The 25306-nt window shown below is 34.4% G+C and overlaps 4 protein-coding genes across 4 annotated transcripts in view; all 4 read left to right on the top strand.

The window, feature by feature from the left end:
* The first annotated feature begins 1440 nt into the window (after positions 1–1440).
* On the top strand, positions 1441–2209 carry LOC134267093 (conodipine-P1-like). Its single transcript, XM_062749307.1, has 3 exons — positions 1441–1552; positions 1644–1818; positions 1937–2209. Exons 1-3 carry the CDS (start codon positions 1548–1550, stop codon positions 2174–2176), a joined length of 420 nt encoding a protein of 139 aa, XP_062605291.1. The 5' UTR covers positions 1441–1547; the 3' UTR covers positions 2177–2209.
* Positions 2210–4728: 2519 nt separating this feature from the next.
* Positions 4729–5500, top strand: LOC134267092 (conodipine-P1-like). The gene is made up of 3 exons (XM_062749306.1): positions 4729–4845; positions 4937–5111; positions 5232–5500. The coding sequence occupies exons 1-3, from the start codon at positions 4841–4843 to the stop codon at positions 5475–5477; spliced, it is 426 nt and encodes a 141-aa protein (XP_062605290.1). The 5' UTR covers positions 4729–4840; the 3' UTR covers positions 5478–5500.
* A 4035-nt stretch (positions 5501–9535) lies between these two features.
* On the top strand, positions 9536–23743 carry LOC134267089 (uncharacterized). The gene is made up of 23 exons (XM_062749304.1): positions 9536–9611; positions 14258–14821; positions 14917–14955; positions 15079–15636; positions 15865–16032; positions 16109–16237; positions 16358–16384; positions 16559–16676; positions 17027–17169; positions 17305–17419; positions 17605–17744; positions 18018–18146; positions 18298–18327; positions 18505–18619; positions 18774–19024; positions 19350–19464; positions 19719–19999; positions 20338–20452; positions 20600–20745; positions 21219–21333; positions 22614–22777; positions 23469–23482; positions 23678–23743. Exons 1-23 carry the CDS (start codon positions 9536–9538, stop codon positions 23741–23743), a joined length of 3618 nt encoding a protein of 1205 aa, XP_062605288.1.
* Positions 20342–25306, top strand: part of LOC134267101 (uncharacterized) — a 42114-nt gene continuing 37149 nt past the window's right edge. Inside the window, exons 1-7 of the mRNA XM_062749324.1 lie at positions 20342–20452; positions 20600–20745; positions 21219–21333; positions 22614–22777; positions 23678–23792; positions 24036–24202; positions 24820–24934. Coding sequence (XP_062605308.1) covers positions 23764–23792; positions 24036–24202; positions 24820–24934 — 311 coding nt within the window. The 5' untranslated portion in view covers positions 20342–20452; positions 20600–20745; positions 21219–21333; positions 22614–22777; positions 23678–23763. The remainder of the gene's footprint in view (positions 20453–20599; positions 20746–21218; positions 21334–22613; positions 22778–23677; positions 23793–24035; positions 24203–24819; positions 24935–25306) is intronic.

The following is a 25306-nucleotide window of genomic DNA, read 5'->3' as shown; positions in this document are numbered from 1 at the left end:
CATATTAGCACCTCCTGTTATTAAGTACTTTTTTTTCTCTCTTAAAGAAAGATAAATTTTGCTGATGAAACAATCTTATTTTTATATAAAAAAGTCAATAATGTGCGTGATACTCTTATTTAGCGTTTCATTGTTGTATTCTAATATAAATTCCCTAACCGGAAAGGGGTGGGGGCTTTTTGCAAAGATAGGCATAATATAGGCCTTGAAAATTCGGGCCTTTCCCTTTTGCTGGTTAATAACCCACCCCCACCCCCACTTTCAATTAGTCCTCCCTTTCAATTTGCTTCCGACGCCTATTTGAATTCAAAATGACACTAAATAGACTTTTTACGTGTTACTTTTTTTGACGGCGTTTTAAACATTATACGATATTTATAAACTATTTTCTTATCCAATCAAATGACATGCAACTTGCGTTGGGTGGATTTTTTTTTTTTTTTTTATTAGATCATGGTTAGACATAAAATTTATCTTTAAAAAAGTGAGTATAATGCTGTTAATTTATGTAGATATAAATCAATACCTGGATTTTTAATATCTTTTTGGTAAAATTTCGAGCAGAGGATTATTTGTTATTACCTCCTATTTGTTCTTCTCTATCTGTCTTTTATAAATCTCAAACCTGAAAATTACGTTACAATCACACTACATGTACCGAGTGACCTGTACTTGTTGAAAGACTTGTAAGGACTTCCTCTGTGTTCATTCACATTTTTTTAACCAGTCACCACAATAATACATCAGAATTATTTCAGAGTTGATTTTTTCCTCGGTTAATAAATTCATTTTTACTCGTGCTGCGCACTCGTCTCCACCCCCCAATTTGTATCTACGATACAGAACCCGTCTCGTTCTCTAAATAATTCATACACACAGTAAAGGCAAAGTCATAAGCTCTATCAAAGAACTGAAAGTACTAAATTCCAAAATGGAGAACAGAAACAAAAATATAGTCCATGTGAGTAGAAACATAAAAAATCTTATCTGATTTCAGTGATTTGTGATAAAAAAATATTTTCAGATATTGTGAATAATACTAAATAAAACTCATTGCTTGGGATAACGGGAGGGGGAGTAGAGTTAAAGAGGAAAAAAATCCTGTTAACAAGTACATACCCATGTGCTTAACATCTATGAAGAACAAAAATCTGCCCCAATTATATATTTTACATGAAATTTGTTCATTTAATTCATTAGCAATTTGACAATGCTATGTCAAACCGAAATTCTAAAAACTGTTGTCTCATACACAGCTAAAAAGTAAGTAATCAAGTGCATGCTGCACACAGGTACTTGTATGCTACATATGTTAAATATTACAGGTACAAGAAGGTCCACTGTGGTAATTAAGTATATAAACGCTCTTCGTGTTTGAGGAAACAGTCATTTTAGACTCAAATTTTTCAATTAATAAGGACAAGTAACAGGAAAATCCTGAAACAGATGTTTGATAACATTGTAGCATAAATATGGACTGCAGGGAATATACAACAAATCATCTTTTCTAGTTTTGATGCAAGTAAACCAGTAAAGAGGAATTCCAGATGAGGTAATTATAATAAACTTCACATCTCCGTTAATTTCATATCTAATGTATCTGATTTAATTTTCTTCTTCTCCTCCCTATTTTCAACTGATAGGTTGATATCGATACTGCTGGTAACAGTCGTTGGAATTGTCGTTTCTTCAGACGTTTGTAAATCGCGGGCACCTGCTGGTCACGTCAATGGATGCAGTGTTCCCTCGTTCTTGCCTCATCCTTTCATTAGAAGCTTCACTTCTTCTTGTGATAAGCATGATGTCTGTTACGATTGTGTGAGTACAGATATAGTCCGACATATTTTTCTAGATAGAACTGCATATATAATTCAAATTCTAAATATAGGTATTCCTTTTTATAAATTTTTCACAATTTTAACTTTTATAAATACAGGCAGCTTATCATGGTATCAACAGAAAGCAATGTGACGAATCATTTCATCGGGCGATGAACAATGCTTGCTTTGACAGACGCAAACGCTTTTTGCTGGATGATCTTCGCAATGACGCATGTCTACTCTCCGCCCAGTTATATTTTGACGCAGTGCGTTTCGCTGGAGCCATGCACTATCTACACAGTTCACCAAAATACTGTGAAGAAGACTGGGTAAAACAGTGTTTGCCAAACGTATAGAGGATACTACGTTGAATAAAAGTTTATACTAAATTGTGTGTCTCATTCTTAATTATGTTCACACTGCGTCTTTGTTTACATTGTATACATTGTACACATATCTGATAGAACATGAACACTGAAGTTGGTCTATATAATATCATATTCATTGATTTAGTTTCGTCATAAATTTTAAAAATCATCCAGGAATGATGTTAGATAATATGTATGAACGTAATTAAGGAACCAAAACGTTTTTCGTTTTACCAGTCTCAAATTTTTAGGCCTACTGCACACAAAACGTCGAAATTGGGTCGCAATGTCATTCATAAAATCAAACACATATTTCAATTTTATATATTTATAAAATCAACAGATATTCTTGTGTTAAATATTTCAGATGAAACTTGCAGCTGTAGAAGTAAAAGATAGAATTCTGTTACTCTTAATTCTAGAATGCTTTACTTTTTTGCAAACTATTTTACAATTCATTCAATTCAAACTCACATTGTTAAGCATGTGCAGATTTTTACTGTGTCATTTGTAGCAAAATTCAACTTCACAGACACTTGGGGATGTTCGAAGCTTTTATATCGAATACCTGATCCTCCGACCACCTTCTCGTAATAAATTAGATAACCTTTGACCCCTAGTTTATGTTTGTCCACTGTCAATATATGTAATAATTCATTTCTGCTCATCTTTTCTAGTGTATTACCGGCTCCAACCCCCCCCCCCCCCCCCCCAAAAAAAAAAAACATACACCCCTGGTCAAAAAATTTTCTTATTTTTATTCTCCTGAATTATTCTTCTAGTACTTATTGTCCCCCGCTTTCGCGAAAGCGAGGGGACATTAAATCTCATTCGTCTGTCCGTCTGTCCGTCCGTCAGTCTGTCCGTCCGTCACAAAAACTTTAACCTTGCCCATAACTTTTGATTTAGTGGAGATATGATTTTCGTATTTCATATGTATATTCCTTGTGATAAGACCTTTCTTTGGGTACCACCAAATTTGACCTTTTGACCTTGACCTTGGAGTTTGACCAACTTTTACTCAAAAATTCCAAACTTTTACTTTGGCCATAACTTTTGAATCGTAGGTACTAGGACTTTTATATTTCATATATTTATTCTTTGTGACAAGACCTTTCATTGGATACCAACAACTTTGACCTTTCGACCTTGACCTTGGAGATTTACGTTCTTATGAAAAAACTATAACCTTGACCATAATTTTTGAACGGTTAGAGCTATGACTTTTATAATTCACATATGTAATTCTTGTAAGAAGACCTTTCATTGGATACCAAGAACTTTGACCTTTTGACCTTGACCTTGGAGTTATAACTACTTTTTAAAAATTATAACCTTGGTCACAAATTTTGAACGGTATATACAATGACTTTTATATTTCACATATGTATTCTTTGTGGCAAGACTTTTCATTGGATACCAACAACTTTGACCTTTCGACCTTGACCTTGGAGATTTACGTACTTCTGAATAAACTTTAACCTTGACCATAACTTTTAAACGGTAAGGGCTAGGGCTTTCGTACTTCACGTATGTAATTATTTTGAGAAGACCTTTCATTGCATACCAAGAACTTTGACCCTTTGACATTGACCTTGGAGTTTTAACCACTTTTTAAAAACTTTAACCTTGGTCACAACTTTTGGACGGTAGATACTAGCCTTACTAGGACTTTCATATTTTAAATATATGTATTCTTTGTGGCAATACCTTTCATAGGATAACAATAACTTTGACCTTTTGACCTTGACCCTAAAATATAATATCTCGCCCACAAAGACACCGAAAGCGGGGGACCACAATTCTTTGAATTTGCTTGTTTACAATGTATTCCAAATGAAAAAATCCCCAAAAATTAATTTCTTTAAAAAGTCATACCCGTGGTATGCTAAAAGATTCTATTTTATAATGCCACGGGTATGACTTGAAATTGTTACATCTATATTATTTTTTAGTTATTACCTCCTATTTGTTCTTCTATATTTGTCTTAATCTGATGATTGAAATTCCAAATTAAAATGGGGAAGAAAAGCAAAAATTTAGTCCATCTGAGCAGAAACATAAATACTAATAGTCTTATCTGACTTGTGATATAAAATTATGTGATTTTCAGATATTGTGAATAAAAGTAAATAAAACTCTTTGCCGGGGATAACGGGGGGGGGGGGGGGGGGGGGGGGGGGGGTAGCGTTTAAGAGGCAAAAACCCTGTTAACAGGTGCATACCTACGTGTTTAACATCTATGAAGAACTAAAATCTGCCTCTTTTATTTTACATGAAATTTGTTCATTTATTTCATTAGCAATTCGACAATGCTAGGTATTTGTTAAACCGAAATTCTAAAAACTGTTGACGCATAGAGAGCTAAAAAGTAAGTAATCAAGTACATGCTGCATAGAGATACAGTACTTGTATGCTACATACATGTATGTTAAATATTACAGGTACAAGAAGGTCCGCTGTGATAATTAAGTATATAAACTTGAGGAAACAGTCATTCACTGAACAAATTTAATTTCATAAGGACAAGTAACCGGAAAATCCTGAAACAGAATGTTTGATAACATTGTAACATAAATATGGATTGCAGAGAATACACAACAAATCATTTTCTCTAGTGTTTATGTAAATTCTGGTATAGATGAATTCCAGATGAGGTAATTATAATAAACTTCATATCTCCGTTAATTTCATATCTAATGTATCTGATTTAATGTTCTTCTTCTCCTCCCTATTTTCAACTGATAGGTTGATATCGATACTACTGGTAACAGTCGTTGGAATTGTCGTTTCTTCAGACGTTTGTAAATCGCGGGCACCTGCTGGTCAAGTCAATGGATGCAGTGTTCCTTCGTTCATGCCTCATCCTTTCATTAGAATCTTCACTTCTTCTTGTGATAAGCATGATGTCTGTTACGATTGTGTGAGTACAGATATAGTCCGACATATTTTTCTAGAAAGAACTGCATATTCTTCAATTTCTAAACATAGGTATTCCCTTTTATAAAATTTCCACAGTTTCTTTTGTCTTGTACAAATATAGGCAGCTTATCACGGTATCAGCAGAAAGCAGTGTGACGAATCATTTCGCCGGGCGATGAACAATGCTTGCTTTGACAGGTGCAAACACAAACGCTTTTTACTGGATGATCTTCTCAATGTCGCATGTCTTCTATCCGCCCATTTATATTTTGTCGCAGTGCGTTTCGGTGGAGCCACGTCCTATCTTCACAGTTCACCAAAATACTGTGAAGAAGACTGGGTAAATCAGTGTTTGCCGAACGTATAAAGGAGGATGCTTTGAATAAAATTGTGTACTTGCGTGTGTCTCTCTCTTTTTTAATTACTAGTATGTTCATACTGCGTCTAGGCATACATTATACACGTATCTGATGGAATATTAGCACTAAGATTGGTCTTTATAATATATTTTATATTATATATCATAATATCATATCCTTTGGGGTCTTTCATTTATTTTCGTCATAAACATTTTAAAATCAACCAGGAATGATGTCAGACAATTATGAATGAACTTTACGATGGCGGATATCAGCCTGTACATATTCCGGTTGCTTTTGATATTTGTATTCCTAAATTTTGCAAAGACAGTGCACACTCGTGCTCTTAACTTTTGTCTGTACGTGTACAAAATGGCAAAAAGGTAAATGTCAAAACGTGGACGTTTGAAGCACATATTCTTTCGATTAAAATTCCTGGATGGCAAAAAACATTATATATGAATAAAGTAGTACATGGGAAGAGTTTTACAGTAAACAAAAGGCTGAAAGATATTCAAAAAAAAAAAAAAAGATAATCCCTGTCGACCTGTAAGTTAAATTAAGTTTAAAAGAATGAAAATATTATTGTAAATTAAAATTAATTTCCACAAACATTTCCTTGCATCACCACATCAAAACACTGTTCATGGGCCACACCCACCTCCAAAAAATTGACTAAATGACAAAAAAAATTGACAAAATTGACGGAAAATGTATGCATACTCCTCTCTCTTTTTTAGCTCTACTGGTCAGAGACCAGAAGAGCTTATGCGATAGTAATGCGTCCGTCGTCCGTCCGTCCGTCTGTCTGTCTGTCTGTCTGTCCGTCTGTAAACAATTTTTCAAAATGCTACTCCTCGTACAGTTTTGGTCTGATTTCAATATAACTTGGCACACAAGTAGAGTACACTAAGATACATAATTCTGTGTATCGGTTTTTGATTTCGATGAACGGTGTTGCCGTGGTTACTAAAAATAGAATTTTCTGTGAAATTCTTTCAAAATGCTACTCCTCCTACAGTTTTGGTCTGATTTCAGTATAACTTGGCACACAAGTAGAATACACTAAGATACATAATTCTGTTTATCGGTTTTTTGATTTCGATGAACGGTGTTGCCGTGGTTACTAAAAATAGAAATTTCTGTGAAATTCTTTCAAAATGCTACTCCTCCTACAGTTTTGGTCTGATTTCAATATAACTTGGCACACAAGTAGACTACACTAAGATACATAATTCTGTGTATTGGTTTTTTATTTCGATGAATGGTGTTGACGTGGTTACTAAAAATAGAAATTTCTGTGAAATTCTTTCAAAATGCTACTCCTCCTACAGTTTTGGTCTGATTTCAATATAACTTGGCATACAAGTAGACTACACTATGATACATAATTCTGTATATCGGTTTTTGATTTCGATGAACGGTGTTGCCGTGGTTACTAAAAATAGAAATTTCTGTGAAATTCTTTCAAAATGCTACTCCTCCTACAGTTTTGGTCTGATTTCAATATAACATGGCACACAAGTAGACTACACTAAGATACATAATTCTATGTATAAGTTTTTCACTTCAATTAACGGTGTTGCCGTGGTTACTAAAAATAGAAATTTCTGTTAAATACTCTCAAAATGCTACTCCAAATACAGTTTTAGTGTGATTATAATATAATGTGGCATGCAAGTAGACTACACTAAGAACATAAAGAGACTTAATCAAGGATCATTATTCTATTTATTGCTGTAGAAAAGTTTCAATTCCCAACTGCTTAAGTACTTTTCTCTTCCTTTGCTATAAGTACAAACCAGTAGAGCTTCAGTCTCGACAGAGACTTCTGGTTAATCAATAGTGTAAGGAATCGGCAAATGCCATGCCACGAAACTTGTTTTCATGAGTATGAGAGACATGACAACAGATTATTTAAGGAATTTCCACCCTCACGATTTTATAGGTTCAAAGTACAAAAACTGCATTTATTTTCATTCAATATACTTTAAATTTTACAATTATTGCAAAAAATGTATAGGTCACCATATTATTTAAGATGCCAAGCATAAATAAACAGAAGTGTATGTTTACATGAAAAAATTGTACATTTTTTGTAAACAGTATTAAGAAAAATATGTGAAAAGTGGTTAAAATGCATAATTCTGATGCAGAGTGTTCCTAAATACTTCCTACTTAAAAGATACTTTTGAATTGTGAATATCAGGTAAACTATTTTACAGAAAAAGCAAATGCCTGAATGAAGAGACCTTAGAAGGAGTTATTGCCCTTGTAAAATTTTTTTAAAGATTAAATAATTGATTAATATAGAAAATATGCATTTTTTGAATTCTTTAACTAAACAATATTTATCATTACACCTATTGTAAAGCATTCTTACAAGAGATATTTTTCTATAAGGTATGAATTTAAACTAATTACAGTTTTTGCAAAAACCTATGACATCATACGAGGGTGGAATTACCTTAAGGTTATGACCTTTAAAGTTCATAAAATTAAAATTTACTTTGAATTTCATTCACTAAGTATTTTTAAATGCTTTTTTTCATTGATACGTATATTTCAACTTTCAATTCATAGAAAAATCATTCATTCTATAAATACTTAGTACGGGTATATATAAGCACATTTTTCATGAGTACTTTTAAGCGTCAAAATTCGGACGCAATGCCCTTTATAAAATCACACACATTCTATTCAATTTTATTTCAGATGAAACTTGCAGCTGTAGAAGTAAAGGATAGAATTCTATCGCTCTAAATTCTAGAATGCTTTACTTTTTTGCAAACTATTTTACAATTCATTTAGTTCAAACTCACATTGTTAAGCATGTGCAAATTTTTACTGCATCATTTGTAGCAAAATTCAACTTCACAGACACTTGGGGATGTTCGAAACTTTTATATCGAATACCTGATCTGACAACCTTCTCATAATTGGTTGTCCGCTGCCAGTTTATGTAATTTATTCATTTCCGCTTATTTTTTCTAGTTTTTTCAAGCTCCAACCGCACATAGGACACATAAGGATAAAGATTCTTTCAACCCAAAATATATAATCAAGAAACTGTAAATTTTTACTCAATTTACCCTAAGTACTCTCTTTTCTGTTGCGTAGGGAGTGGTGTCCATGAGTTTCATAAGTTTGTTTAATAATCATTTCATAAGCAACAAAAGCAGTGGACTGACTTATTACAATGTTCACAATGTTTGACTGCATTTAAAATAGTATATTGACATAGGTTTCGAGGAGGCACTTCTAATTGCTTACTCTTCAATATGAAATCGTAAGTAGAGACGCAGAAAGTGGGCATCCTTGTCGCAGGAAAGTAATAAAATAAAATAAAATATATGATTGTAATATTTTTCTTAACATTTACTAGTATTGAGTGTGGTAGATAGTGGTCAAAAGTGTGTTGTAACCTCTCAAACACAGGCACAAAACTCGCTTGAATTTTTGACCCCCTAGTATTTTCAAGCGAGTTTGGTGCCCGTGCTCTCAAATACTTGTGCAAAAATGGATTTACCTCAACAAGTAATTCGTGTGAAGTGTTTTGAAGTCTAAAAAGAATATGGATGATCAGTATAAATATTCTAGGGTTAACAATTGAAAAATAACAAATGCGTAATTCCATATACACTTTGATATAGAAGCGTAATTTGATTGCGGAAACGTTCTTCAAATATGATAAAGTCGACAATTTTCGTACCTGTGGATGAAAGGTGTGTTTACTATTCAAAGAATAACTGAACTGTCTAAAGGGTGTATTGTTATGATAGGCAATATTAAAAAGAAACAGAAAAACAGTTCAATTCAGCAATGGTGCTTTCAACTATAGAGGTCTCAAGTAACTAAAAGTTTATAACTATGCCTTGGAAACGCTCGTGTTACTGAAGATATTAAAGCCTGTCTCCTTCATTGGTCCCCTTTCTGGTTTACTATAGATTTTTCCTTATCTTTCGTAACTGTTCCATTGAGGAACCTCTTTGAGCACGTGATTTCGTGGGAGAGTTGATATATAAGAGATAGTTAGGAATTTCTTCCTAATTTCGCCAGAAGGATTATGCGACACGTCGCGGTTCTTCTGTTTTTCGTTACCGCCAGTAAGGCGGTGACATTTTCGAAAAGGGCATCCGGAGGTAGGTGTGACCTTTAACACTTGAACTTTGAACTGATGGAGATACAAACGTTTGTGATAAAAGATGACTGGAATATGGATAATTTGATCAACAGTGCTTTGGTGTAGTGATTTAATTCCTTAAATTAATTCAAATTTTTGACCGAAAAAGAATGGAAATATTAACTTTTCAGAGACTTAATTATTCTCGAGTCTGCCAGCTTAAATTATTTTCTCTCCAAATCTAATGCGTTTGGTGGAAAGTAGGCGAGCACGTAAGGCATTTAGAAAAGGAACCAAAAGTCATGTTCATTTAGTTTGAAAATTGGAAAGAAATAAATAAAACGTCATCTTTTTGTAAATATTTTCCTTATGAAATAATACCTACTAGTTTCAAAATTTTAGTTAATAGACATTAAAATATATTTGCTTTTAGAATTTATCATATAGTAGCCACGTAGTATCGTTTTTGAAAGGGGGGAGCCAGAGAATTTTTTTTTTACTTACCTGAAAAAGTTGACAAGCAAAAACAATAAAAAAGTCGAAAAACCTATTTTGTGGGAAGGGGGGGGGGGGGTTAGGAGCCAACTTTTTTCAATGCCAATTCATTTCAGTACCTTTATTTTAACGACAATAATACATTTTTCTTATATCACTAAAAGTTGGGGGTCCAACCAGCCTCTCAATGAACATTCGCTATAGTTTAAGTAATGTTGGGGGGGGAAAAAATGGGGGCCAGCTCCCCCCGTCCCTGGCCCCCCTGTTGCTACGTGCTTGTATAGTGACTCAAATTGGATTTTGGCACATGTTACGTAAATTTACTGCATCAGTCATTAATTACTAATACTTGAATTTTGAAAAAAATAAAAAAATGATGTTAGAATTATACAGCACCCTCCCCAAAAAATGGTTACAAGTTTATTAATGAATAAAAATACCCACATGGACATGTGCAATGTCCTTTGGTTACTGTATAAAATTTTAGTTTTATAGTAAACGTTGCAAATAAGCAAGAACATGTCTTCCTTTTCTGATTCGTCGCATCACGGACATCACAGATAAAAATCGAAGTACTAACTAGTAACTAATATCGTCTAGTCAATGATGAGGGCTTTATTTAGAAACTTAAAATAAATACGCTATGTTGCTATTCCTTAAATAAGTATAACTTTACTTTGTTTCAGACTTTCAGTTAAATATTTATTGTCACTTAGATGCCAACTACAGAAGACAAATAAAAAAAATACAAATTAAAACTTTACAGAATAAAAAAAAATTTAAAAATATCTCAATATTTTAAAATTAAACTCTATTTGAAGAAATGGAAGCGTAAATCTTGTACAACAATAAAAATTCTATAATATTACTGAATATATCCTAATCACATACTAATAAGTATATACATACATGAAAAAGATAATATTGTCTTGTTGATAACTTGGAAATGTAAGGATGGTAGACCTATTAATTTCACGTGATAGGTCGGTCGTCCCAGAGCTCAAAGATTATAAATATCTACGAAAAGTTCAAGGTCACGTGTAATGCACGTGTACTTTTTTAGGTTTATGTGGAGTCATTGTTCGCGGGGAACAAAATATTCTTGAGTCTATCCTAACCCAGGAATTTACATCCCCATGAGCAATTTTGTTGTTAAAATATTACCTAGTAATAAATTATAAATATGATAATTCCGTATATACGAGTTACCTACGAAATAACGTCTCCCACGGACCAACAAAAATTTTGCTTACCCACGAACGTTGACCCCCAAGAATTTAAATGAATTCCACAGTATAGTATATCGTTGCCTAAAAAATAGTATAAGCACCTAATAGAAACAATGAAAATATAAAAGCATGTAATTAAGTATGGTTGTACTATCAACACGCCGAGATATAATCGTCACGAACCATATGCACTTCTTGTATAAAATCTGAGTGTCAAATCAAGTATCCCTGTTACATGTAAAAGAATTCTTATTGTTCAGCGGTCATAATTCGCTAAGACTCAGACAGACTTGAAAATGAATTTTTTTGGTGAACTTATGGTTCTACAACACAGGCACTTGTTTCGGAATTAATTTTTCAACCCATAGTATAATAATAACACACGTGTTCTTATTACTGGTGCGTATACTATAGGTTAAAAAATTATTTTAGAAACAAGTACCTGTTTTTAACAAGTATAGTTTCACACTTATGATCCGAATCATGGTTAATTTGCGATGTGACCATTTATTTCTTTCATACCTAACACAGAGGAAATGAATTGCAATACACCATTTATTCAGATATCATTGATACTGGATGCATCTTTTAACGAATTCTGAATTTTAAAAATATTTTTTTTTTTATAATTTACATGTAGAATCATAAGTCAAACCTATCACCTAAATTGTGTCATTATTACTCCCTTAATTTAGCTCTGCTGCAGGCATGTAGTATCGGTACTGTAATATTCTGCTAACGTTGGTTGTATGTTGACTGACATATTTCAAACCAATTGTTAGGTCTTTGTTTATACTAAATTTTAACTGCAGCGTCAACCCTGACAATATAGAGCTCATGGAGGGTGTGACTAGACCACAGGGGATGCTTACTCCTCTTGGGCACCTAATTTTTGAATTTACAGGATGGGATTCAATTAATACTTTATATACAAACTTTATAAATTTTGTTTACCCCCACTTAAGAAATTCATAAGTAAGTTGTTGGAAAGAGAAGAAATTCATCCCAATAGTGCGCAGAGAATCTTGCATTACAGATCCTATTACCGGATCTGTAGTGTTATGGACAATCACTTGAATCACTAAAAAAAAAACATAACGATACAGTTCTTCGGCTTTATTCTTACCTATACTTTTACTATTTTAAAAAAGTTGGAATTCTAGGTAAAATTTTGAAAAGGAAAGTAATGTTACAATTAATGTCTGTTATGATGTAAGAATAGAATATCCCTAAGCTTTTCGACCTTATCATTGACATTGGGAACCTATTCATCTGTTGAATAGAGGGGAGTGACTACAGAATAGAAAGCCAGGTTAGGAGATATGACATGTCCATCTGCTTTAGTCATTAATGAAAAGGAAATGTTTCTTCATTTTCGAAAACGTGCAAAGATTGCGCAACTATCACTTAAACTGATTTCAGTTTAGTATGCATCTCGGAAGCTGATGGAATGTACTGCAAAATCCTTCTACATGTACTTTCTGCTATCTTGAAGCAGTTTTAATCAATCTAATTTAACAGACTTTGAGTATTGTGTACCGATTTATTACAGGAATGTATGGAAGGTTTATATACAAGCAAGTTGATTTAATTTTGTCTGGAAAGTGAAGCGTCCAGATTATCAGAGTTTGTTATACAAGGTGTCCTATAATATTATGATACCATCGTCAAAAACGCATGTCTTGACCAATCTCTTTGATATTTGTATCGTTTAATATTTGAATAAATACAATTTTGGCAACAAAACATTTCAGTTAAAAATTCTCACATATTTGGAATAATGCAGCCACAAAAATTACGTTAAACAATTGCTAAAAATTGCATTTCAAGCAAAATTGATTTATAGGAAACATGCTAGGTTCCCTCGTTTCAAAACTGTAATTATCAAATTCAGTCTTGAGACATTGATACTAAACCTAAACCTAAATCTTTAACTTATCTATATAAGGTATATTTCCGATAAAAATCCAGATTATTACTAGAGAACAATGCACCGTCGTCTTAAGTTATAGAATTTTGTGCAATGTCTAAACATGATCAATACCCAGATTGGACCACAGGTGCTTGCGGACAGGACCCCCCCCCCCCCCAAAAAAAAAAATAGACCCCCGGGACTGTTAGACTTTTTTTCACATAAATTATATATGGATGACACATTTGTGATATAATCTATCCTATCAATTCAGAAAATTTGCTTAAACTAACATTTTATAAAAAAATTCTACCCCACTCTCTCTCTATATGATTATTATATCTAGAATGTAGGATGGATTTTATCGAACGTTTGTTTTAGGTAATTTTCGATTTGTTGGTATAGATCTTATCACAAATATGGCTATGAAAGATTATTTATGAGTAAAAAGTCAAAAAGTCCAGGGGTCTATATCGAAGGGGTGGGGGGTCCTGTCCTCAACCACCTGTGGATTGGACGTGATTTAGAGGATATCAGTTAAAACGACTGATATCTTTTTTCAATGTGAACTCATTTGTTGTTCTTCAATATTCATTACATTTTTTTTTTTACATAATCACGAAACTGTATATATTCTGGGAACCCTGTAAATGCATGAATCATTTTGATCTTCAAATATGGGATTCTATCAAACATGCACCAAAACTGTTACGTTCAATCCAACAATTATATAGAAATCACAAACCACCGTAGATACCTTTTTTTAACAAAGTACTCACGCCTATAATATCGCGAGATGGCTACTAACATCAAGAACAAGATTTGCAAATCAGTTTGATCTTGTTCTTGTGCAATTACATGAATTGGCGAGTGGAATTTGTTGAAGCATGTTTACACAGTAATCAAGAACATAGAAATGAAAGGCAGTGCTCAGTACTATTTGGCTAGTGGTTACTAGTATTCTCGCAAAATGAATACTATGTTTATATTTCCCTATCTTTGTAATACAATGTGCTTCTGTTTTTCTAGGATGTGACACACAAGCAGACGTTACATTTTTATTAGACTCTTCTGATACAGTAGGACCAGATAACTTCAAGAAACAATTAGAATTTATTAAAAGCACAGTGAACAATTTACAAATAGCACCAGACAAGACTCAAGTGAGTGTGGTGACGTTTAGCAATGGCGTCTACAATCAGTTCTTCCTAAATCAATATTCCACGAAATCGGACATTATCAATGCCATTTCTGGAATACAGTTTCGAGGAGGGAGAACACATACTGCTGACGCAATACGATACGTCAAGCAGACGACATTCAACCCCATCCATGGCGCCAGGGGTGGTGTTCCACACATTGCAGTACTTGTCACCGATGGAGGGTCAACTACACCCGATATTACCAAAGTACAGGCACAGACCGCCAAAGACAACAATGTGATTCTGTACGGTGTGGGGGTAGGGTCAGGTGTGAATATGCAGGAATTGACCTCAATCTCCAGTGACCCAGATTCCAGATACATTCTGAAGGCTGACAGTTATGGATCTTTGAATACCCTTTCAAGTGCTCTGTCAACCAAAATCTGTAACGGTAAATGTTCATAACAATTTAAAACCCGTTTTGCTTTGATATATACGGTATTTTGTTTCAGAATGTGACTTAATTTTTAAACCTTCTTTTTATAGAGCTGCCACCAAACTCAAACCAGCTCCCTCCACCAAACAGTAAGGCTAAATTATGCAGCAAAATCTAATTCATTATTAACATCAAAGTGAATGTTTCGTGTGGGTAACTTGATAGGCAGAGTTTCTTTATAGTGACATGTTTTGAATCTGTTTCTTTTTAAGGTTGTTTGCAAAAGGCTGATCTTGCCTTCTTGGTTGATTCATCCTCTAGCATCGGTGCTGCTAATTTCCAGAAGCTTGAAACATTCCTGAAAGGCGCAATATCACGATTGGATGTGGGCGCAGATAAGGTTCATGTTGGTCTCATGCAATATGGAAGCTATCCCTCTATAACGTTCCCTTTAACCATGTACAACAACAGGGGAGATGCCCTTAAAGCAGTGGAAAACATGAATTATATGGGTGGTGGCAGTGACGCCGGTGGCGCCCTCCAATACATGACAGATAAGATGTTTGGGCAGAACAGCGGTGCTCGAGGCAACGTCCCGCGGATCGCCATAGTCCTGACAGATGGTAACTCTAACAGTGACGCCGACACAACAAGTGCCGCTGATAGAGCCAGGCAACAAAACATAGGCCTAGTTGCCGTAGGCGCTGGTCCTAACTTACAAACCTATCAACTAAACCATATTGCAGGGTCTTCAGACAAGGTCATCACTGTCAGCGACGTGAACAACATAGACACAATCATTGATCAAGTCCTGCAGAAGGCTTGTCAAAGTATGTTACATGTTTTGATTTAAATAAAAAATGAACGTGTTCGAATGGTCTAAGAGGAAACAATAATAAGTCATGCAAAACCATTACCTGGTAGACGAAATGGATGAGTAATTGCTTAAATGAACGATGAAGATATAAATTAAAATTTTGGCCCGCGATCTAAATTTACCTTGTAGAATAAAAATTATTATATCATATTGAGTCAGGTATTCTGATGAATTGTTTTAGTACACGCTACAATTCCTCCAATGACAACCTCGGCACCGGGTGCAACTCCTTCTCCCGACGCTTGTAAAGACAAAGTGAACAACTGTAGGCAGTACGGACAACAAGTGTGCACGAACTATAAACCCTGGGCCAGGGATAACTGTGCTCTTTTCTGCGGAGTCTGCCAACGTGAGTACAGTTTTCAAGCCGATGGGACTGACAGTGTACAGCTGTATCTAGCATTGATTCTTATTTAATACATATTGTTATTTTACAGCCCAGCAAGTGTCATGCAGTGACAAATTACAAAACTGCGCGGCCTATGGACAAGGTGTTTGCACGAAGTATGCCGATTGGGCACGTGATAACTGTAAACAATTTTGCGGATTTTGCGGTAAGAAGTTTATATTAATATATATGTGTATTATTTACAAATATATTTTTATCTCCAATGGAATATTGCTCTCACATGGAGAAAAAACTTTCAATCAAAATTTATTTTTTTATCTTCCAGGTCCAAGTACGACCGCAAACGGATTTTGTAAGTTTAAAGCATTTGGTTCTGAGTATTAGAGTATACCGGAAGTTCATGATTCGCGCCATCTTTCAAGTCTGAAACATGCAAAACTAGTCCATGTAAATTAAATTTTAAGTTACCCCATTTGGAATGTCTAATTAGAATTGTTTATATGCTTATTTCCCCTATATTCAATAGACGGGAGCTGCTCTTACAAAGGAAAAACATACCAGACCGGACAGAACTGGAGAGACGGCTGTGACTATGAATGTGTTTGCGAAGATGGACAAACAGGAAAATACAGATGTTTTAACAGGTGAACTCCGCTGCAGTTAGTTAAAAAAAGTCAAATTTCAATTTCACAGAGGGACAGTTAAAAGACATGATTCAAATAAAAAGAATTTTTGCAAGAATCAGGGGTGTTCAACATATTAAACAGTTAAAATTCAGGGAGAAAATTTAAAGGGCATGAACAAAGTTGTCAGGCGATTTTTCATTTTGGAATTGGTCCCTTTAGAGGACAAGATGTGAAACATTTAAATTTGATAAAGTATTTTAAGTTATTTTACCAAAAAATTTCCATTGCTACCTTAATGAACTTGTTTGCAGTATAATGCATTATTTGTTCAGATTGTTATAATTAAATGAAGACTTTTAATGCTGCAGGTGCCCGGTATACTACAATCTGCCTGCAGACTGTACATTGGTGAGACAGACAGGAGAGTGCTGTCTAAAACCTGTGTGCAACTTTCATCAGAAGATTGTTACAACAGAAAGCAGTGGAAAAGGAACAACTTCTAGTGGAATAAGTAAAAAAATAAAACATTCTAGTTAAAATTAGTAATATTGATAAACCTTTCTGCTCGTCATTTAATTTTGGATATTTTATTCAAAGCATATTGGAAGTTTGCAGACAGCTGATATTTTTTTTTGTTTCCAATTAGATGTCTGTGTCTACAAAAACAAGCAGTACTTCCAAGGACAGACGTGGAGAGATAGCTGTGATAAGCAGTGCACATGCACTAACTCCACTCAGGGCCTGTACAAATGTGAAACAATGTAAGACATGTTCTTTTTCAAATCAAAAGAAGAAAATATTTAGAAAAAAAGAGGGTTAAAAAAATTAAATTGATGTCTGCAATAAAAAAAAGTTCACAATGACAACTGTACCAATAAAGAATACAGATATCTTGCATGTAGTACACACATGATGCATATTTCTCCAAATATTAACTATTATCTAGTTGTCCCACCTTCACTTCTGTTCCATCTTACTGTACTCTGAAGAAGGAACCTGGAGAGTGCTGTGAGAAACCAGTGTGTGAATTCAGCCAGCAACATGGCTCCTTCTCAGGAACTGGTTCCACCAGCGGAAAGGGAGTAGGTAAGTGAAGGAATGATTAGAAAAAGTTAACACTAACTGTTAATAGGACAATATTGTGATTCAAACTTAGTAAGGGGCCTTAAGCATTTTAGATTACTCATAGAATGAGTGAAGTAGTAAGAAAATTGTCATAAATGGATACCTAGTAAGGAAATGATTACCTTAAAACAATATTTGCATGGAAGATGTCTACTGATTGAACAAAATGCTTTAGTACATCTATAGACTATAGTCACAATAATCTGAGATTTCAGTTTATGGTATGATTTTCAGGCGCTGCCCCATCCACACCCAAACCCTGTGTTGATCGTTTGAATGTGTGTGAGAATTATGGGAAACAAGTGTGTGTAGATTACAAGGACTGGGCTGGAGACAACTGCGCCAAATACTGTGGCTTCTGTTGTACGTATCCTAGTCTTAAACCATGAAGTCTGTTAGATTACTCTTATTGACAATGCTTAGGGTAAATTCAAAGTTTGTGTCACCGAGAGATGAAAAAATTAAATTTTAAATTAAAGATAGACTTTATAACTTTTTGTGATTTATTTTGCAGCAAACACATCACCAACTGGTGGCCCTAACGGTAAGTGTTTTGAATTAAACCTACTTGTAAAAGATTCATTATACATTATCTGACATGCTTCCTTTCAGATTTACATGTATTTGTATATCATATCAACACAGAGCTTGGATCTCGCATAACTATATCTAAATAAAAAAAGGAAGAAATTTATAGTTTTAAAAAACTGTCCCTTTGTAGATGTATGTGTGTACGAGGGAACAACTTACAAACAAGGAGCAGTCTGGAATGTGGGCTGTGACTCTAAATGTACCTGTGAAAATGCTTTGTATGGATATTATAGATGTGTCAGCAAGTAAGTCCTCAGAGAATCAAGAAAAAATATATACAAACATAAATCAAAGATATTGTAAAGAGTATTCAATGAGATGGAATGGCTTTCAGAACCAGACTGTTCTGTACTTGGCTTTGCTTTGATTTATTTATTCATGCATTCATTTTTTTTTCAGCTGCCCGACATACAACAATTTACCCCCAGGATGTTACCTCAGGAGGAAGACAGCTGAGTGTTGTAAGGTTGTGGAGTGTGACAGTGGGACATTCGTCAGCTCTACAACAAACCTCAACTCTCTAGCCAATGGAGGTGGAATTTATATCAAAAATCCCGATGGAGGAAGCCAGTTTGTCACGCCAACCATGCCCACAGGAGGGACCCCTGCCCCCGGCTCAGGAGGCACTGGAAATAAGGCCCCAACTCTCAGTATGTCATTAAATCTAATAGTCTTTAAGTCTAACATTCCAGTGGTGTTAACAGTGTATGATTTTATTGACGAGAGATTTCATGTGATTCTTTCGATCAGAGCCAAAAAAAATCCAACTTTTGTCTTTCTGTCTGTCATTTGACAGAAATGAGGATTATGATTGGAAGCAAAATTCAGTCCATGGATTTATTTTATTCAACTAGTGTCATATTGATCAAGAATTTAAGAATGAAATATTTGTAATTTTCTATAAATATCTTTTCATCGCATGCAAGTTTCTGTTGGATGAAGATGTAAGGAGTACATGATATGATTGTGTTTCAGATGGCTGTTTGTACAAAGGAAAACTTTATGTGAAGGATCAAACTTGGGAAGATGGGTGTCAGTTCTCTTGTATCTGTACTGATGAAAAAACAGGGGCATACACATGTAGACAAAAGTAAGTTACACTTCATCATTTGTATACTGATGAAAAGCGGAAGCAAGCACATGTAGACAGAAGTACATGTTGGTTGGAATTCTATATATGTATTGTCTGTATATGTATTATTAAGTGTAGTAAGTTTTTGTAGGATAGAAATGTTTGCATTAAATATCTATTGGGCTTATAGAAATGATTTGAAGTGTGTCTTAATGTTACTCTTTATTTTAAATAAGAATTATTTGAAATGCTAAGATTTGTTCTTTTTCTAGGTGTCCATCTTATGCCCAGATTCCCAATTCTTGCCACATGGAGGCTGACCCTAACGACCCCTGTTGTCGTAAGCCTGTCTGTCGGTACGATCCTATCACCGGCCAGACGTACGTACCTATTCCAGCCTTCGCCCCCGCCGTGACAGGTAAAGGTGTGGTGGAACCCCCCACAAGCTCCGACCTGTTAAACAACACAGAGTACACAGCCACAGTGGCACTGTTCCAGACTGGCTTCACACCCGTACCACCCACACCCAAGTCCAACATTACAGGAGGAATAGGCAAGCTCATCACACAATTCATCAGAAGGAAATACTGTATACGGGGAAATTTTCACCCCTTTCGCCTTGACCTTACATGGGCGAATTTAAAAAAAGAGGCAAATTCAAAAAATGCAGTATAACTTCTTAAACAAAACTGGGACTGGGTGTATTTAAAACAGGGCAAAATTATTTTCAAGTGTGAAAGAGTGAAAATAAAGCGGGGTAAAAATAACCCTGTATACAGTAGGTTGAATTTGGAGTTTATATACTTAAGTTTGAGACGTAGGGAGCTTTAACCTTGAGCTTCTGAGCAGATTTTTTAACTGGACCTTAAAGCATTAATCTTTTCTATGCAGGCTACTGTGTGTACAAAGGGAAACACTACACACAGTCTCAGAGATGGGATGATGGATGTGCATTCACCTGTGTATGTGAAGACTCCAGAGTTGGAAAATACAGATGCTATGAAAAGTAAAAAGAGGCACACTTTTGATATTGTATTAAATTTATAATAGAAGTAAGCCAAAACTGCATTACTAACGGTATCTACTAGACAAAAATTTCAATTTGCTTTTGAATTTGTACAAAGATTTTACATAATTTTTGTAAATAATTCAGATGTGTGAGGTATGATAATCTACCCCAGCCCTACTGCTTCTTGGAGAACGATCCTGATAACCCATGCTGCCAGCGCCCCAAGTGTGTGTTCCCAGTCAACTACATCACCAAGCTCGACCAAATCACCACCCCAATCCCTAAAACAGGTACACTTTCTAACACATTTATTTTCAACAAAATATTTGGTAGTTTTGTCAATGAAGTGTAACTCTGAAAACTTTATATGTTTAACCACCTTATCAATCGAAAAAAATAACATGTGTCAACCCTTTTTAGATTATTTTCATTTGAATTGTACTAGGTGTTTTAATACAAATGACTCTAATAAATGAATTTTCAATGTGTAAATTTCAGCATTTACAATCATTATTAATTTGAAATAGATAGACTGTAAAAATCACTAATTTTTGTGGGATTTTAAATTTTTGTGGTTTTCAAGGTATGAAGAGACCCACAAATTTACGTCCACCATGAAATGCAATTTTTCACATTTATTACTACTGAACAATTCTTAAATCCCAAGGAACCATATATTTGACCCCTCGAAAATATGTGAATTTACAGTAAGGAATGAATGCTGGTGAGGTTTTATTGTATTGACTATAATTCTGATTTGCAGATTATTGTGAATACAATGGAAGACACTACCAACAAGGCCAGTCATGGTACGATGGTTGTAGCTACAAGTGTACCTGTGAAGATGCACTGAATGGAAAATACAGATGCATTGAAAGGTAATGTAGAGCAGGGACATTCTCTTTTGTCTCACGAAAACAGAAAATCATTTGCAAAAATTATACTTTGAATATATAATTTTTTCCCAATTGCTATGAAATATTAATTTTAAAAATAACTACAAAGAAGCATGAATCTCTGATGTCAATAACAATTTCCTATATTTGAGTTTCCCTGTGCTGATCAGTGGAATTTTTTTTGAAATTTAAATTTCATTTCTGAAGAGAAAAATGTTATAAGTTTGAAACAGGAAAGGTTCAAAATGTTTTTAAGTACTGTAAAAGTGAAAACTGATGATTTAAAAAACACTGATAAAAGTGATGAATATCTGATAATCATTTAAGTTGCCATTTGTATCATCTCTGATAAAGAGCACTGTTAAATACTCTTTGATTGTCAAAGACTCCAGTCACTAATCTTTCAACCCTTCATTATAACCATTTTTACATTGCTCCCCATAAGGCCTCATTCCTTTAACCTAATGTACGAGCAATGCCCGGCTATTGCGACGGTGAGCAACAGGAAATGCTGCTTCTTCACCGCCAAATTGAGTTTACGAGTAAAAATATAGTATGTACGCCCAGCCGCTGTTGAGAAAACAAAATCCATTCAAACACCTTAACTGGCTTAAGAAATAGTAAATCGAATGTTTTTATCAAAATATTGAATTGTTTAATATTTTTCCTGGCTCCTGGCTATTTTACAAAGCAAGTCAAAAGGTGCGAAAGGTTTTCATCAGGTATCCCTGTCTGCGTCATTTTCTATAAATAAAGGTTGTACTATCAGGCTAATGCAAATGCAGGGAACATCATTAATCACTTGATACAAAACTCCCCGCTGAGGACACATCAGTGCATAATCGTTTGACCTTAATTAATCTTGCTGCATGGGTGTTTATTTACTTCTGTTTGTATATAAAACCCCGAAATGATACATGTGATAAATATTTTATGCTGTTAATTTCTAGCTATATTTTATTTAATTTTTAAAACTTTTTAATACTATACATGCCATTGAGATATTTTTGTGTATAACATATTCTCTAAACATCTGAACTTGATTTTAAACTGTCACCACGGTCTTTGTTCATTACTCTGTAAATGAGCCCGGCTTTCAGTACTTCTGAGTACTTTGATTTATTCACAGTTCAGATCCCTATTACTTTTTCCAAAAAATGCACCCACCTATTCTTGTTTAGGTAACTATTCAGATGCCTGACATATTCCAATATTGCCCTGATCTATAATTTATACATACTTGTATTTTTGTTCAAATTCAGATGCCCCACCTATCCCAATATCGCCCCCTCCTGTACCTTTGTCCCTGACCCAGATGACCCCACCTGTTGTCAGATTCCCCAGTGTCCCCAGAACAACACCTCCACCAATCAGGTGCCAACACCCGCACCTTCTGGTATCTACTCAGGTGTGGATGGAAATAATGGTAAGCACCAATGCATGCTAGTAAAAATGTTATCTAAATTGTGATCTAAAATTTTGATGATGTTGACAATGAGTATGAAATATATGACACCATCCTTAAGAACATGGGCGAACTTAGAGTGCACAAAACCCACTAGCTTCAGAAATATAATAGTCATATTCAAATTATGAATTGAGTATTCAGAGTAAAGTTCTTATTATTGATATTTATGAAATCATGATAAACAAAAATTTCTGACGAAAATTTTATGGTAAAATTTATTCTTTTATAAATAGAAAAATAATGTGGTACCCATTGGATTCAAACCCTAGCAATAAAAATCCCAAGTAGCATTCTCTATGGAGACTAGCACTCTAACCACTAAGCTACCAGTCCTGATGAAGAGTGGCATTTAAATCATGTTTGAACTATTGAACTTCAAGTATTTCTCAAAAAGATACAAAAATTATGTCATAAAATTATATTTTTTTATAAAAGGTATATTGGATCTTTGCTCCACAATTTTGGAAACCAAAATATGTATATTTGAATGCAGACTTTGAGGATTAGCTTTCAAGTGGAGTGAAGACCCACTCATATCGAAAAATAGTGTTATATTGTGAAAAAAGGACTCGTTTTGCCATCTTTCGTGTGTGTTTAATTTTTCAGAGGCAAATAACTTCATTCTTCATGAGATTTGTGCATTTTGTAGAGATTTTACATAGGGTAAACTTTAATGTTAGATAAAATATATTAAGGAAAATTTTGATATAATTGAAATCTAAATTCTTCACCTTCATGTTTGTTGCGCTATAGGCTTATTGCTCATCATGTTCACCCATCTCCTTTCTGTTCATGAAAATTGATTAAGTATATTGTAAAAATGTTCATTGCCTCATGTAGTATTTTTTTTATTGGTAGGAAAGTGTGTGTATAAGGGAGTACTGTACTCCCAGGACCAGAGATGGGAAGATGGTTGTGATCTGAACTGTGTGTGTACAGATGCCATGCAGGGTCTATACCAGTGCACAGACAAGTAAGCAAAAAGAAATATTGCAGAGATAGCTGATAAATCCACCATATAAGGGTGGAAATTGTTAAAATTCATGTTCAAGGACAAAATATTTTTTTTTCTAAACCCAACATTACGGTTTATTTGTACAAAGTAATGAAGAGATGTTAAAATTTTCTTTTACAAAATTTTTTTGTCTTTAAATTCTCCACATAATGAATTCCTTTCCTAATTGTGAGATTGACTTTTGTGGGATTTTGATAACAGGTGCCCTAAGTACACTTACCTGCCCCCTAATTGTCAGCTGGTCAGTGATTTTACGAATCCTTGCTGTAAAAAGCCACGATGTGACTTCACTGCTACCACTGCCAGCATTGCAGGAACTGGACCTACAAGCAAACCAGACAGTATCCCCACACTGGCACCAAATCAAAGTAAGCAAAAAGTGTCTAAGAGGTTTATTTTGATGTCTTTGTGCATCATTGTTGTGATAGTATCCATGCTGTACTTATCTACTTATATCTGTAGAATAAGACTAATCAAACAAAAATCAAACATTGACATACCTTTGCCAGTTTGAAGCATACAAGAAAAGGTTGTCATTATGAACAATTCATTTTGAAGTACATCATCACCCATGTCTTGACTACTCACTGATTCAAGAGAACTGTGTTCGTAGAGGAATCCCAAACCCCCTAAGAGTTTCTGAGAGGTTAATCTGTTAATTGTTTAATGTTCAGCTTGGGTAATATTATTGATAAATCTACAACATTCTGCGTAAATATTAAAGTGTTTATTTATGTCGAAACCTATCATAACTTTAACATTTTGATAAAAGAAGCTGAATAACACTGAATTTATTGAAGTCTTGAATGTAATACACCTGTCTGTTTTTACTATGCAGTAAAATCTAGGACATCGAGCCTCAACTCTGATATCTTGACACCTCGGATAGCTAGACATTTTCAAATAGTCCTGTCGATGTCGTGATAACAAAGTTTATCTGTACATGTATTTACAGGATATTCTGAGTTTCAATATTTATTTACAGGATATTGTGTGTACCTCGGTGCGTCTTATGTGCAGGGCCAGACATGGGACGATGGCTGTCAGTTTAGATGTAGGTGTGATGATGCCTCCCGCGGGCTCTACATCTGTAATGACAGGTATTCCTCTTCAGTTTAATAATCTTCATATAATGAACAGTTATGATTGAAAAGAATATTACTGTTGCTCTATGCTTAGTTTATTAAATACTCTAAATTATTTATAGTTTTGCATTTTTTATCAATGGAATACAAAAGCATTTAATGTTTTTGCAAGGAATTTCTCTGATTTTCTGTGCTGTAAGTAATTATGTTGAATTTCATTTTTAAATTGGGATAACTTATTGTACATTTACTGAAATAAAGTAATCTACATGCCTAAATTTTCTTTATTTCCAGTATATTTAGTTTCTTATGAATGAAATAATTTATATTTGTCAGAGCCTGTTATTTTTTCATGTTTCTTGTTCTAGTTAATTCCATAGGTAATAT

The sequence above is a fragment of the Saccostrea cucullata genome, unplaced genomic scaffold (genome assembly GCF_032062105.1).
Source record: "Saccostrea cucullata isolate Sc308-1 unplaced genomic scaffold, CSIRO_AGI_Scuc_v1 ctg1077, whole genome shotgun sequence".
Taxonomy (NCBI): domain Eukaryota; kingdom Metazoa; phylum Mollusca; class Bivalvia; order Ostreida; family Ostreidae; genus Saccostrea; species Saccostrea cuccullata.
Note: the sequence above shows the minus strand (reverse complement) of the source record. Positions and strands in the feature narration are given on the sequence as shown.

What these genes read in the sequence shown, in the direction of transcription:
- LOC134267093 (XM_062749307.1), top strand. An exon ending in ATGATGTCTGTTACGATTGT is followed by an intron (nt 1,819 to 1,936) that starts GTGAGTACAGAT and finishes TTATAAATACAG; the next exon opens with GCAGCTTATCATGGTATCAA.
- LOC134267092 (XM_062749306.1), top strand. An exon ending in ATGATGTCTGTTACGATTGT is followed by an intron (nt 5,112 to 5,231) that starts GTGAGTACAGAT and finishes GTACAAATATAG; the next exon opens with GCAGCTTATCACGGTATCAG.
- LOC134267089 (XM_062749304.1), top strand. Translation starts at nt 9,536, where the DNA reads ATGCGACACGTCGCGGTTCTTCTGTTTTTCGTTACCGCCAGTAAGGCG. An exon ending in AAATACAGATGTTTTAACAG is followed by an intron (nt 16,677 to 17,026) that starts GTGAACTCCGCT and finishes TTAATGCTGCAG; the next exon opens with GTGCCCGGTATACTACAATC. An exon ending in CAACATTACAGGAGGAATAG is followed by an intron (nt 20,000 to 20,337) that starts GCAAGCTCATCA and finishes TTTTCTATGCAG; the next exon opens with GCTACTGTGTGTACAAAGGG.